Source organism: Ammospiza caudacuta, chromosome 8 (assembly GCF_027887145.1).
Source record: "Ammospiza caudacuta isolate bAmmCau1 chromosome 8, bAmmCau1.pri, whole genome shotgun sequence".
Lineage (NCBI taxonomy): Eukaryota > Metazoa > Chordata > Aves > Passeriformes > Passerellidae > Ammospiza > Ammospiza caudacuta.
This window is the reverse complement of record NC_080600.1, coordinates 12144767-12158093: the sequence shown is the minus strand read 5'-3', so window position 1 is coordinate 12158093 and position 13327 is coordinate 12144767. Positions and strand designations below refer to the sequence as shown.

The window sequence follows — 13327 nt, the reverse complement described above, 5'->3', positions numbered from 1 at the left end:
AAATACAAACAGGACAAGGCAGGGCTACATTTCTAGCTTTCCTTTTCATTGACTCTTGAAATGCTCTCCAAGCATGGCTACTGCCTGTCTGTCAGCAGGGGACAGAACAGGCACATTGCTGCCCACATCATCTGTCCCTTCAAATGCTCACCTTATTTAAGCCTTGCTCATTTCATTCCTTTGCAGCATGAGGGTGGGGAAAGCTTAAACTCAGAAGCCACTCAGACCCTTCCTGTAGAGCTATAGCACTAATTGAAAATCCAAACTGAAACAAGAGCCAACCAGCAGAGGATTCGCAGCATGGGGAGAAAGAGAAGAAAATACAAGTTCATGTTGCCTCCACTGAGTGGCTTAGGTGTCACAGACATCTTAGATGAAAAATCCTTTCTTTAGGATTTTTCCTCTTGAGAATCTGAGAGACCTCAGGAACAAAATGTAAACAATGATTATCTGCTGCTGTGGAATGCAACAGGTGCATCTGGGATTGGTCTTATGTGGTTGTTTCTAATTAATGGCCAATCACAGCTGGTCCAAGCCACAAGTTTTTGTTATCATTCTTTCTTTTACTATTCTTAGCTAGCTTTCTGATGAAATCCTTTCTTCTATTCTTTTAGTATAGTTTTAATATAATATAGATCATAAAATAATAACTCAAGCCTTCTGAAACACGGAGTCAGATCCTCATCTCTTCCCTCATCCTCAGACCCCTGTGAACACGGTCATACTTAGGAGCCTGAAGACATGACTGTTTCTAGTAATTAGGCATTCATTAGCAATTAGGCTCAGAGCCTTTCCTGACCAGCAGATGACCACGAGGAGCTCACCCTGGAGCTGCAGTAGCAGCAGGGCCATGGCTGGTGGGCAGAGCTCTTCCCACTCCCACGCAGTTTGTTTGCCTTGTCACATCTCCTCACAAAAGGCAGCTCTGATTGCAACGCTCGGTTTCATCAACAGGTCAGGGCTACCACTAAAAAAAAACCAGGCTTTTTTTGAGCTGAATGGAGGGTTGATTTTGCAAGGATCAGCAAAGACTGCAGTAGTTGCCCTAAGAATGACTGTGGTCTGTGCTGAAAAGGTTGCTCAGTTCTTCCCAGAGAAGAACGAGCTCTCACATGGAAACCAACATGCACAAACTGCAGGGCATGAAGTGGAATACTGGCAGAGCTCCCAGAGGGGAAAAAGATAACCTGAAACTCCTAAATAGGAAACTACAAGGTGGCTTTTGCAGGATCAGGCACAGAGTATTAACCACTGACATACACCACTTAATTGTTTTAGCAAATTAGATCCTCTTGTAAGAAATTGTTCACCTTCAGGGGTCAGAATTTAATATACTACAACAGAATTTAATGTATGAGCTTTTCCTTCCCTTTCTTTTTGATCACTCAACAGCTCAAAACCATGGAGTAACAAAATGCTTTTCATATTATTCATTACTTACAGTTAATCTACAATCTGCTTGATTGCTTTCAGGACAGCAGTGGAACTGCATCTAGAATTTCTGAAAACTGCAGAAAAGGCATTCCACTGATTGGTTTGAGTTTTGCAGCCATAGTGAAGTTTAATTAACTGTGGAAGACTGACTCTGTTAAAGCATAAAGAGAAATAAAAAGCAGTATTTTTCTTGTAGGTAATTGCTTAGCTGATCTATTGCCTGATACAACTGAGTGATAGGTAAACCATCATCTGATCTCCATGCTTGTACAAGCTTTTAATCATTTCTCCCCATCAAAACACTATGTCAAAAGGTGCATTACAATCAGAATCATGAACTAAAAAACTGTATGTTTTCCTATCTTCAAGCCCTAATTATTGTATCCATTCTTATCTTATATGATGAACAAAAACCCAGTACTTTTGCAATAGTGCTGGCCAAAGAGCAGAAAACTGATTCTGATATGGTAAAGCAAAGTTTAAAAATTAGCCCCAAGTTTTGCTCACTTGTATGAAGACATTTTCATGAACTGATTTAAAAAGACCAAGTTGGACTGAAATATATTAATAGAGTTTGAAATAAAAGGATGAACCCCACAGCAGTACAAACACATGCCAGGGAAAGGAACATTCAGGATGTATGGAGCAACCAATGTTTCTTCCTGTCCCTCCCTCCTGCTTTGCATTTGTGCTGTAATTTTTTTTCCCCTCACTGAACTGACAATCTAGATTTGGTAAATAAATGAGCAATGTGCAGCTGAAAAAAAGAACCTGTAAATTTTTTTGCATGGGAATTTAATGTTAATGATTTATTGGGTTATCGGGCTGATCTGGATATTGAAAAGGACAGAAATGAGAAGGCTGCAATAATTCAAAACCAGAAAAAAAATAAAGAACTGAGGATAAATACTAAGTTTCTTATTTTGCCACTGACTAAGGCTCCTCCTGGAGTAAAAAACAGGCTCCTGATGGAATCAGTAGTGTCAGTGCATGGGGTTAATATTCTGTTTGCAGGCTATTAGTGGGACAGATGGGGTATCTACTCGCTGCTGTAATTGTGTTTGCTCTAAAAACACTTCTTCAGAAAAAAAAAAAAGTCAATTAGTTAATCAAACATTATTACAGAATCAAATTTCCCAAACATGAAAACAGAAAAAGTTACACAGTATTCTTTTCTGTTCTAATTACTGTGTCAGGGACATCGTGATATGTCTTTTTTTTTTTTTTTCTGATAATGAGAAAACAGAACACTCATTGGCAACAAAATTGGATTTTGCTGGATTAATACTTTATTCAAAAATATCCTCATCTAACCCATCAGTACAAGTTTGGAGGTAAAGAATGTCTAACTACTCTGTTACACTGATACCCATCAAGAAGCCAATGCTGGAATTAAATTTTATAGGTAAAATAAAAACAAAAAATTCTTTTATTCAGGAAAGAGTGTGTGAAGTTTCTCTCTAAATTACTGAAATATTCATGAAGAACAGAACTTAACTATTTAATTTTAAAATGCATTCTGTAAAGTGGAATAAAGAGTCCCGCTGTGCGCTCTGGACACATCCCACATCCCAGAGGAGTGGGATCTTCAATCTCCTCATGGCCCAGAGGGCTCCTGTCATGTTGGCACTTCTGCCTTTCCCTTCACAGAAACAGCACAAGGCTTTTTGTTTGTTTTCATTATTTAAAGGAGTTGAAAAAGGCAGCATAAGTCTATCACAAAGCTCAGCTCCAGTGCTCCCTGCAGTGCTGAGCTATAATTAATAGACCTGGTGGTGACCATTATTAGCATTAATGCCAGCACAAGTGCTTAAAACTTAAAAGAAAGCTTTCCACTTTAAAAAAAAAACTCAAAAAACCCAAAGAACCACCAATCCAGCCACTAAAGATCCATCTTAATGAACAAAAAAAAAAAAAAAAAAAAATCAAACCAATAGAGTGATAGAGCAGAGTGTATGAGGGGTGCTCATTTCATGGCTGTATGTGCATTACAAAAACATCTATGTATATGAATGCACAGCTGAACATTTGTTTGTGTTCCCTTAATATTTGGAAAGGCTACGAAGATGAGTATGTTTTCCTGAGGGGGGGAAAATAAAGAAATACAGGGAGACATGCCAAGTTACATTCTGGGAAAGCAATAACACTAAGGAAGGAGTACACAGGATCGATTCAAACACAGAATGTTTGAATTTCTTCTATGCTTGGGTAGTTATGACTGCCTGCCCACAAGGACACACCAAGATGCAGCTCTCTAACATGAGAAACATGATAAAGTAAGGGAAGGAATATAAAATTTCTTCATTCCAGAAAATTCAGCTGCCAGGAATGAAAATAAATGGCACTGCAAGTGCCTCCCTGCCAGGGCCATGCTTTCTGGGACTGCACCTGCATCCTGCTGCCCTTCCCTCAGTGTCCCTGCAGAAATGCAGCCACCCCTCAGCCATGCAAGGCACTTCCCTGATCCAAGAGCAGCAGGGTTATTTCAGGAAATCTCTTATTAGTGAACATGAGCCTGAAATCTGGCACAAAACACCTCGCTTTTTCTTTTTGCTCATGAAGCAAACCTACAGGAAATTCTTGAAACTCTTCAGCTTTTATCCTGCACTACACCAAAGCTCTGGGCATAGTGCTCTAGAAGACAACAGGGTATTTTGAGAATTGTTATTTCCACATTTCAGAAATTGCATACAACACGTTGCCTCTGGCTCAGCCCGATTCCAAAAGCCCCAGGGAGAGCTAACCTGCACAAAGCAGGCCTGAGGAAACACAGCATCAAATACTGCTGGCTCTCAGTGAGGAGTTCATCTCCACCCCTTTATCACTCTCAGTGCTTGGCCATTCCCTGCAAACAGACACAAACTCCTGGGCTGTGCCAGGAGCTGCGGATCACTGCAGTGCCCCCTCTGCAGGCGCCAGCCAAGGAAAAGAGATGGGGATTTTCTCTTTCACAGGGAATAACTCTGCACTGAGAGCTTTTAAAAAGAGCTGTAATGATGACTGCAAGGATTCCTTGCTTTGTTTTCAAACTGCAGGCTCAAACAACTGCTAACATCCAATTATCTTTGCTGGGAATAGGGGCATCCCAAATGTGCTATATTGCTTTTAATTTATACCTTGCATGCCTTGTAACTCATAGGAGGTACAGGTTTAGTAAAAGGATGGGGGTTATATTATTGTTACGTCTAATCACACCTTTCCACTTCCAAACTTCTTGTTCTCCATCTGTATTCCACAAAATATTTATTCAAACACATGAAAATTATTCAAGTTTGGACTTTTGGCTGACTAGAGATTGAAATTCTCTACTGTGAATAAAGATTATCTCCAGCTTATTTGGCACTGATGCCAAAAAATGTGCGAAGAAAAAGATGTAAAGAGAGGAGAAAAATGTGGACAGGAGAAATCTGTGTCTGGAATAGGGAAAGGGGACAAGTACTAAATTAGTCTTCCTGCATAATTTGTGCATTATTCCCTGTGTACAATTTTAAATACATTTGTAGAGCACAGTGATCATTTTCACCCCGAGAGAAACAGTTTGAGAAATGACCTAAGGTTCTGTGGGGAAAAATTCCTGCTTATAATTTACTTAATTGATTGTATTTTCATCTGTAGATGCAAATACATTAGGGCTATTTATTTTCCGTCACAGCTTTTGCTGTTATTGTTGTTGTTTGGTATTTGCAGGAGCCCTCCTGGGAGGGCAGAGAACACCAAGCTTGGGTGTGCTGCCGTGGTGTTGGGTGATTAATCAGAAGTTCTGGAATGGAGACTTTGAAACCCCCTTTGTTCCTGTAGTGACAAAAGCCTCTGGAGGAATGGCTGGCACAGGGGACTGAGCTGTGTGGCACACATTTCTTGCCCAGGACAGCACAGGTCACCAAGCCCAAGCAGCTGTGGCAGGGAGGTCGCTCAGAGCCTCAGGGTTTAATGCTCAGCTGCATTTATCAAACCCTCAGTGTCTCAGTGCAGGGGTTTTCAGCACTTCAGAGCTCCTTCCAGAGATGGAGGAGATGCTGAAGAGAGTCATACACGTCTGCCCTGGCATGGGTCTCAAATCCCACATTCTGTGGGTTTAGACCATCAAACAGCAATCCCTCATTACTATAGTGAATAATAGCAGCTCTGCCTTAGTTACTGATCACTCTGTATTGAGCTCAGAACGTTGCTGCTTTTATAGACATCACCATTTTATTTTGCTAGGGGTGTTTTTTCTTTGTCTGAGCCTTCAAAGCGAAGCAGAGAGTTCATTTTTCTCTATTACCACTGACTGCTTGCAAGTTGCTGCTGCTGGAGTGTTTCATAAAGGCTGCAGATGTGCTCTCCAAACAATACTGTAAAAGCTCAAGACAGGAAAGCACTAACAGAGGCAGTGGGGCTCTTGAGACACTAAACCCCTTCAGGTCCTAGGAAATAAAATTGCCTTTGCCTGAGCTCTGTTCTTTCTTTCTGGGCTGCTCAGAAGGTGCTCATGCTACCTCAGAGTGGGTGTTCAGAAGCTGTTAAGACACAACAAATAAAAACACAACCAACAGTGACAGCACAAGGCTTCCCAACCAATGGAAGAAAGCCACATAACAAATCTTCTGGTTTAAATCCTGCAAATTTTGTGTGCTAGCAACATTTGACTGGATGGAAAGAAAATCTTCTACAATAGAATTGAGGTACAGAAGCTGTCAGGAACATGTTCTCTGCCAAACCCTCCCATGGCCAGGATGGTGTGAGAACAGACTGCACAATTAGGATTAAATATGGCTTTTCAGAAAAGCTGGGGTGAGATCAGGTTTAGGCAGAGCTTTCATCCATTTCATCACACAAAAACCACTCTTGGTTTGCTGGGATCACTGAAACCAAAGTGGCTGCACAACTGTCCTCAGGTACTGGGAAACTCTTTGTACTACAGTACCTCCCTTACCTGTCCATTATTGCAGAAAGGTGTGATAGAAGAGAAAAAGGAAAGAAAAAATAGGAAGCAGAATCCAAAGGCAGATTTCTAGTTCCTGTCACCTCTGCTGAACTGCTGGAAAACTTCTGCCATTGGTGTAGGCAGTCTCAGGACAAAATCAGAGCATTGAACAGTAGCATCTGCACATGTCTCCAGCAGGCTTACTTAAACTGCCCAAAAAAAAGCATTTGGTGTGAAGTTCTTGAAAACAAAGCTAATCAGAGTGAGCCTGTGCTGCAGCATATGCTTTTACACCTAAAATATGGGAAGAGGAATCTTTTTTCTTTATAGCACTAATAGAAACCACCACAAAAAAAATATATTCCAGGAGAATTCACCTCAACGTTTTATCTCAGGAATCAACGATTTTATTTACCATTAACATCAGTTAAAATCTTTGGGCAAACAAGCATCCATACAATTTTTTCTGCTTGAAAACTGCAGTTTTTTTGTTTTATTTCCTAGCAGGGATATTAGACTAGAGAATGTTGAACAGAGGAAAGGGATGGCTTCCTGTGTTTCACCAAACACATCCACAGAGCCGCATGCAAAGACAGACACACAGACTCCCTGCAGGAAAGATGGAGAGGCAGGATCTGCCATGCTCCATCAGGGGCTGGTGCAGTGCCCACCCTCTCCTGCCCAAAGCCATGAGAAAACAAGAATTTCAATGTGAAACACTGGAAAAAAAATAAAACTGTTCAATCTCTGTTCAAAACACTGTTCAATCTCACACCTGACCTCAGCTTCAAAATCAATTTTTCATCAATACTGAATGGAGGAACAAGGACTGCAGCCTGCAGGTTCTCATTATTTCAAAGTTCTTCACAGCACTAAAAAAATTAATAAATATAAATCCTAAGTGAGGTCAAGTGGGGAAAACTCTGCCCATAACTTCTCTATTCCTGCCATCCATCAATGACCTGCTGCTGTGTGAATATAACACCTGAAGCATCAATTCCAGCTGTACTTTAACTAAAACTCACAATAAACAGCTACAGGATGCAATGAAGCTAATTTCTCATCTAATATATGTATCTTTCCCTCCAGCTTCTCACAGATTGCTGTTGCTGCTGAGGTCCACATCTTCACAGCTCTCCAAACTAAATCTAACACTCACATTGACAGTGTAAATTATGGGCTAAATAAAAACACCAGCGAGAGAGAGAGAAAAAAGTTTCAAGGACTGGTGTTAAAGAAAAGCAAATCATTATTCTATATAATACAGATATAAAACATATAGCGGCTTGTCTATGCTCACCCTGAGCAGAATAACAGGAAAAAGGGAGATTCAATTAGAATAGAAGCAATCAATCCAGACACACTGCCATAGGATTTCACCAGATTTAAAAAAACAACAGAAAAGGTACAGAATAACTACCAGCTGAGTGGCCTATGTAGGAATTTTCTGTAGCGTTATTACATATCTTTACACTATCGTTACACATCACTCCAGGGGAGTCAAGCTGCCTTGTCTCTCCTTTTGAATTAAATAGATTTAACTCCTCTGCAGATCAGAATGTTGGCCTGGGATGCATTGCCTCTCTCATTCTGTGGAAGCTCTGCTTTTATCTCACCAAAGAGAGACACACAGCTTGGAGGTGAAGTGATACAATGTGGTGGTAGAAACATAAATACGGATGCTTTAGAGCTAACACACAGAAACCTTTCATTGACACACTTGGTTTTTAATACAGTGCATTGAAATAAAATCATAGCTCATTTCTGAACTGTACCTGCACTAATTTAAGTACTCATGGCCCATTTCAGAACTGTATCTACACTAAAAAGAAAGTTTACCAAAGAGTATGTCAAGTTTCTTATGCACATCTGTTGCAACAAATATTTCCCCAGTAAGTCACATTTGAAGTATACCACAGCATTTACGTGAAAAATTAAACTGGTAAGAGGGAAACTGTACATTTACAATTCTAATCATATTATTCACTATTATTCACCATTCCCTGCTCCTCTTCAATAGTAAACTGTTCAGATTTCTTTTTCTTCCCACCTCAGAATTTTTTGACTGTAAAATCTCCACTGTAAGATTTGCTTCTGAGAAAACAGTGTATTTTGCTTTCCAGAATCTGCAATTGTAATCAAATATAATTTCCCAGCCTGTATGAAGGACATTTTATTTCATTATTCCTTAGCTGAAGTAGTGAGCAGATTTCCCTTACCTGCTTGTGAGCATGGTCATAAGAGTTGATGTGATTGTCAAACTCCTGGTGTTTATAGTACTGCTTGTCACAGAGTTCACAGTAGAAGTTGGCTTTCAGATCTTCCAGAGCTTTTGCTATCGTGTTTTTCTTTTCAGCATAATCCTGGAGGGGGGCAGGAAAAAGTAATTTTAGTTTTGCCTTTGATGCTGCCAATGGATTTTGGGCTCTGCAGTTAATCATATTTGTAAACATTTACACACCTCTGTAACTAAAAGCCTTCCCATATTTGCTGTGTTACACTGCACATATTTACTGGATCTGCTGTGAGGATGAACATTTGCACACTTCAGTTTGCTATAGAGTTGCCAGCTCCCCTTCAGGGCTCTGTCAGAGGCCTGAAGGATTTCCCTGGGTTCTATTTAAATATAAATATTTATCATGCTGAAGGCTATTTTCAAGTTCATTTTGATCCAAGCCTCACTCCTCAGTAATTTACCCAATAAGCATGAAGACACAAATGGCAATAATTTAGTTATAAGGTTCTCACAAGAAAGTTTAGCTTACTAAAACAAAAATAATAAAAGAAACCCAACAAAATTCAAGAAATTACTAGGTCCTTCTTGAATGCCTGTAGATATGAAACATGAGGAACACTTTCACAGCTGAGATGTAATTAATATCTTCATCCCTTTGCGTTTGCCATCCCATATCAGGACACACACACACACACACTTCTGTTTACCATACATCAGCCAATGCACCACATACAACTCTGCTTATCCTTTATGAGAAAATTACATACAAGGCTTTTTAATTCCCTAAATGCATTGGTGGTAATGGGGGCCTGTTGTGAAAGAGCATGGAAATGGTCTGTCATGTCAGATTAGTGTAATACCAGCTGGACACTGAGCATGTGTAACCTCAGTGCCATGGCTCCTGCTTATGACAACTCTGTCTGGGATGGAATCTCAGGCCAAAATCCCAAACATGTCAAATACTGTTTAACAGAATAACCCCCTTGGATTTGTTTCTCAGAGTTTCTTCACTGTGAATTCTTTGGTTCAGGTAAATATTGTAATATCTACTTTATAATCTTGTAATCAGAACATCCAAAATTGAGTTATTTGGGGATAAAACTGTATTTGGTTGCAGTTTTCACAGCTGACGACTTATATACTTCCAATGTATTTTGGGGACTTTGAAATGGAAAATTTATGTTTATCAGATTAGAATATTTTTATAACAATGCTGTTTATTTGAGAGAGAGAGGAACAGTAGTCATAAAATTAAAATTATATCCAGAAAGCACTTATTATTTAAAGTAGCACTTTAACTATAATTCAGCATGATTGGACTGCTAGCAAACACTGTTGATTCATACCCAAACTGAAGTACTCCCTCACCAAAATTTTGCCCATTAATAGAATTGCACAAGTCACTTCAGAGTGGTGTTTTGAATATTGGCTGGCACATGACAAATTCACACATTCCTAAGACTTTTCTACAGTGGTGTTTCACAAAATCTGCTCCATTTAAACCCAAACTGAGTTAGCATTTTATTTCAAGAAACAGCAATACTTTACTCACTTGAAAATACCATTTATGCACTATGGAAATTTCACCTGGAAACTCTGTATTTAGCTCTTGGTATCAATTAGCAAAAAATACAGGTTTTCAACCACTTCAGGTATTACCAGGATGTATGAAAAGCAGTGGAAATAGCATGGAGACCCTAAGGACATAACACTCCCTTGAAACACTTGAAAAGTAATTCTTGCAGTCTACAAAGGGAGGACACCTAATTTGTGTTTATTAAAACATGAAAAAGAAAAATCTGCATTTGTGGGAATTATCAGAACTCTGGAATAGTACATCATATATATATATATATATATGTATATGGAGAGTCAATGTGATGGATCCTAAGACAAGAACAGTGAATTGAAAAATAAGTTTTCATCAAGATCTTATACCATGCTGTTGGTTAACCCTCAAGCAAGCTTTTGTACGACTTACTAATGTTCTGAAATACCTTGAATAAAGTTAAGTAACTTCACTGGTGATGTCCTTTACTTAAAGCACCATTTTTGAAAAAAAATATACTTTTTCATAGCAAAACCTAACCTGAATGCAATTACATTTGGCATGCCAATGCATATTAATGAGGCTGGGATAGTGCAAATCCATGGAAAACTTTACTGCAAAGGATCTTGGGTTTCTATCACTAAATTCCTTCAGCTGGGGGTTTTTTGGGCACAGGGTTAATTTACATTACAATAGTACATCAAATTTCCAAAGGTAAGTGAAGAATGGCAACAGACCTAAATTAAATGCAAGTAGATGGGTGGAACACAATAATGGGGCTCAATCATGCATGGAAAAGGGACTTTTAAATGACAAGAATCAGAAGTACCCGACCTTGGGAACATATGAATGGCTGTATTGGCTCAACATTTTAAAATCTGTGCAAGATTTTTGATCTGTACAACCAAGGAAAGTGACTCCCAGCATCACTCCCTTTGCACCTGCATTCTGCAGGTTTCAGCTGTTGCATATTGGAAAAGGTCATCAACACTTAGCTCTTATTCCCTTTGACTGGGTCATTGTTAAGTACATGGAGCCCTAGCACACCTTCTCTCAGGTATTGCTCCCTGAAGGACTTAGCTCTGCTTTACTCATGAATTCCTTACACTCCATCACCTCTGCTTATTCTTTCCACAGTCTCCAAAAGACCCAAGAATTGCTACACACAGTGCCATGCACTAATCCTCTCTTAGTCTCTGTTTTCTACTCTCTCCTTTCAGATTTTTTTAAAATCATGACACAGCACTAAACACGTTTATACAACTCCTTTATCATCCACATCCTTTTGCTGCTGTATATTTTGCTGGCAGATGTTCCTATGCAGCTACTAACTTTATCCAATTTTAAACTTCCCATTTCTCCAGGGGCAGAAAGACAAAGCTCCAAGACTTCAGCTGTTACATGTCACATGCACACACACAAAAACCCCCTTAAGAACACCCTTGAAGGATGGTGTTCAGGAGATTCTCTGTCACTGGGATCCCCTGGGCCAGGCGGGGACTGAGTCCACTGCTCCTGTTGCTGGCAGTGAGCAAAGCCCAGAGTCACTGGGAGTGGGGAAAGTCTGGTTTCAGCATGGGCATGATGCCTTGTGAAGGCTGACCTAGAACTGAGACTAGGCAGAGTCAAAGAATAAAGCAGGGATTTATTAAAAGGCCTCAATGGATCCACCTCGGGCAGCACAAGAGCCCAGCCAGGGCTGCACCCAAGATGGACCCAAGATGGTCACAAAATGGACACCTGGTCATGGGGTCACTCACTTTTTTAAGTTCTGGTCTATTTCCTTATTAAGATTTAATTGTCCAATTCCAGCTTTAGGTTATGAAGTCCCATCCTGCTTGTTTTTATCTCTTCAGTCCCCATTGTTTATGCTCTCGGGCCTGAGATTTTGGTCATTTGTCCTTGGTCCCCAGCTAGAGAAGGAATTGTTTTGTCTCCCTGCTGTGTGAAGAGAGCTCCCATCCCTAACATGGAGTTCAGAACTACACACTAAAGCAGCACAGAATATGAAAATATAAAAGCCAAAACCTGAGGCATCAAGCAGAAGCTGGAAACAGGAGAACAGAGGCTGCTGCTCTTCGCCTGCCAGGCTGTTCCTGTCCATTTTGCAAGGAGTGCTGCCTTGGCAGAGGAGGCTTTCCCTGTCCCTGCTCATATTGATGAGGGATAACTGCCCAAAAAGTGACAGTAACAAATTACAGTCCCTGGACCTTGAGAGCAGCAATGGACTTCAGACAGAAATAACCTGGAAACTTACTGGAGAGGAATATTCCTGGAGTAAAGTAGCAGCCAAAAATCTCCAACTGGTTAGATATGATCAAGCTTAGTTTCATTTTCATCAAGATTTGCAAACCGTCTGAAAGTTTTAAAAGAACTCTGAATTACGATTCAGCCTGGTAATAAAACTCAGAACTGAGCGTCACTTAGTTTCATTATTTTTTTCCTGAAAGGCTTATTATCTGAAAGCCTACAGCTATAATTCACTGTAGCTATTTTTCATATTTATATGAAAGATCTCTAATAAGTGATCCCATCTATCAGCTAGCTTTATTTCTCTAAATCCATCTTCTCCATCCTCCAAAGCCTTAAGCCTATGCAAATGCCACTGCAAACATCTGAGTAATTGGATTAAAAGCAGGCTTTATTCACAGAGGGGCTGTCACAAACCAGACTGACTTTGTGCTCCATTACAGGAGAAAGAGAGAGAGAAAGAGAGAGAGAAAGAGAGAGAGAAAGAGAGAGAGAGAAGAGAGAGAGAGAGAGAAGAGAGAGAGAAAGAGAGAGAGAGAAAGAGAGGAGAGAAAGAGGAGAGGAGAAAGAGAGAGAGAAAGAGAGAGAGAGATGAGAGAGAAGAGAGAGAGAAAGAGAGAGAGAAAGAGAGAGAGAAAGAGAGAGAGAAAGAGAGAGAGAAGAGAGGAGAGGAAAGAGAGAGGAGAAAGAGAGAGAGAAAGAGGAGAGGGAGAAAGAGAGAGAGGAAGAAGAGAGAGAGAAAGAGAGAGCAGAAGAGAGAGAGAGAGAGAGGAGAGGAAAGAGAGAGGAGAAAGAGAGGGAGAGAAAGGAGAGAGAGGAGAAGAGAGAGAGAAAGAGAGAGAGAAGAGAGAGAGAAAGAGAGAGAGAAGAGAGAGAGAAAGAGAGAGAGAAAGAGAGATGAGAGAAGAGAGAAAGAGAGAGAGAGAAGAGAAAGAGAGAGAGAAAGAGAGAG

At 40.1% G+C, this 13327-nt stretch overlaps 1 protein-coding gene across 1 annotated transcript in view; it reads right to left on the bottom strand.

The window, feature by feature from the left end:
• The window catches only part of ZNF804A (zinc finger protein 804A), a 147377-nt gene that overhangs the window by 25002 nt on the left and 109048 nt on the right, over window positions 1-13327 (bottom strand). Inside the window, exon 2 of the mRNA XM_058809899.1 lies at window positions 8560-8703. Within this exon, the coding sequence (XP_058665882.1) occupies window positions 8560-8703 (144 nt within the window). The remainder of the gene's footprint in view (window positions 1-8559; window positions 8704-13327) is intronic.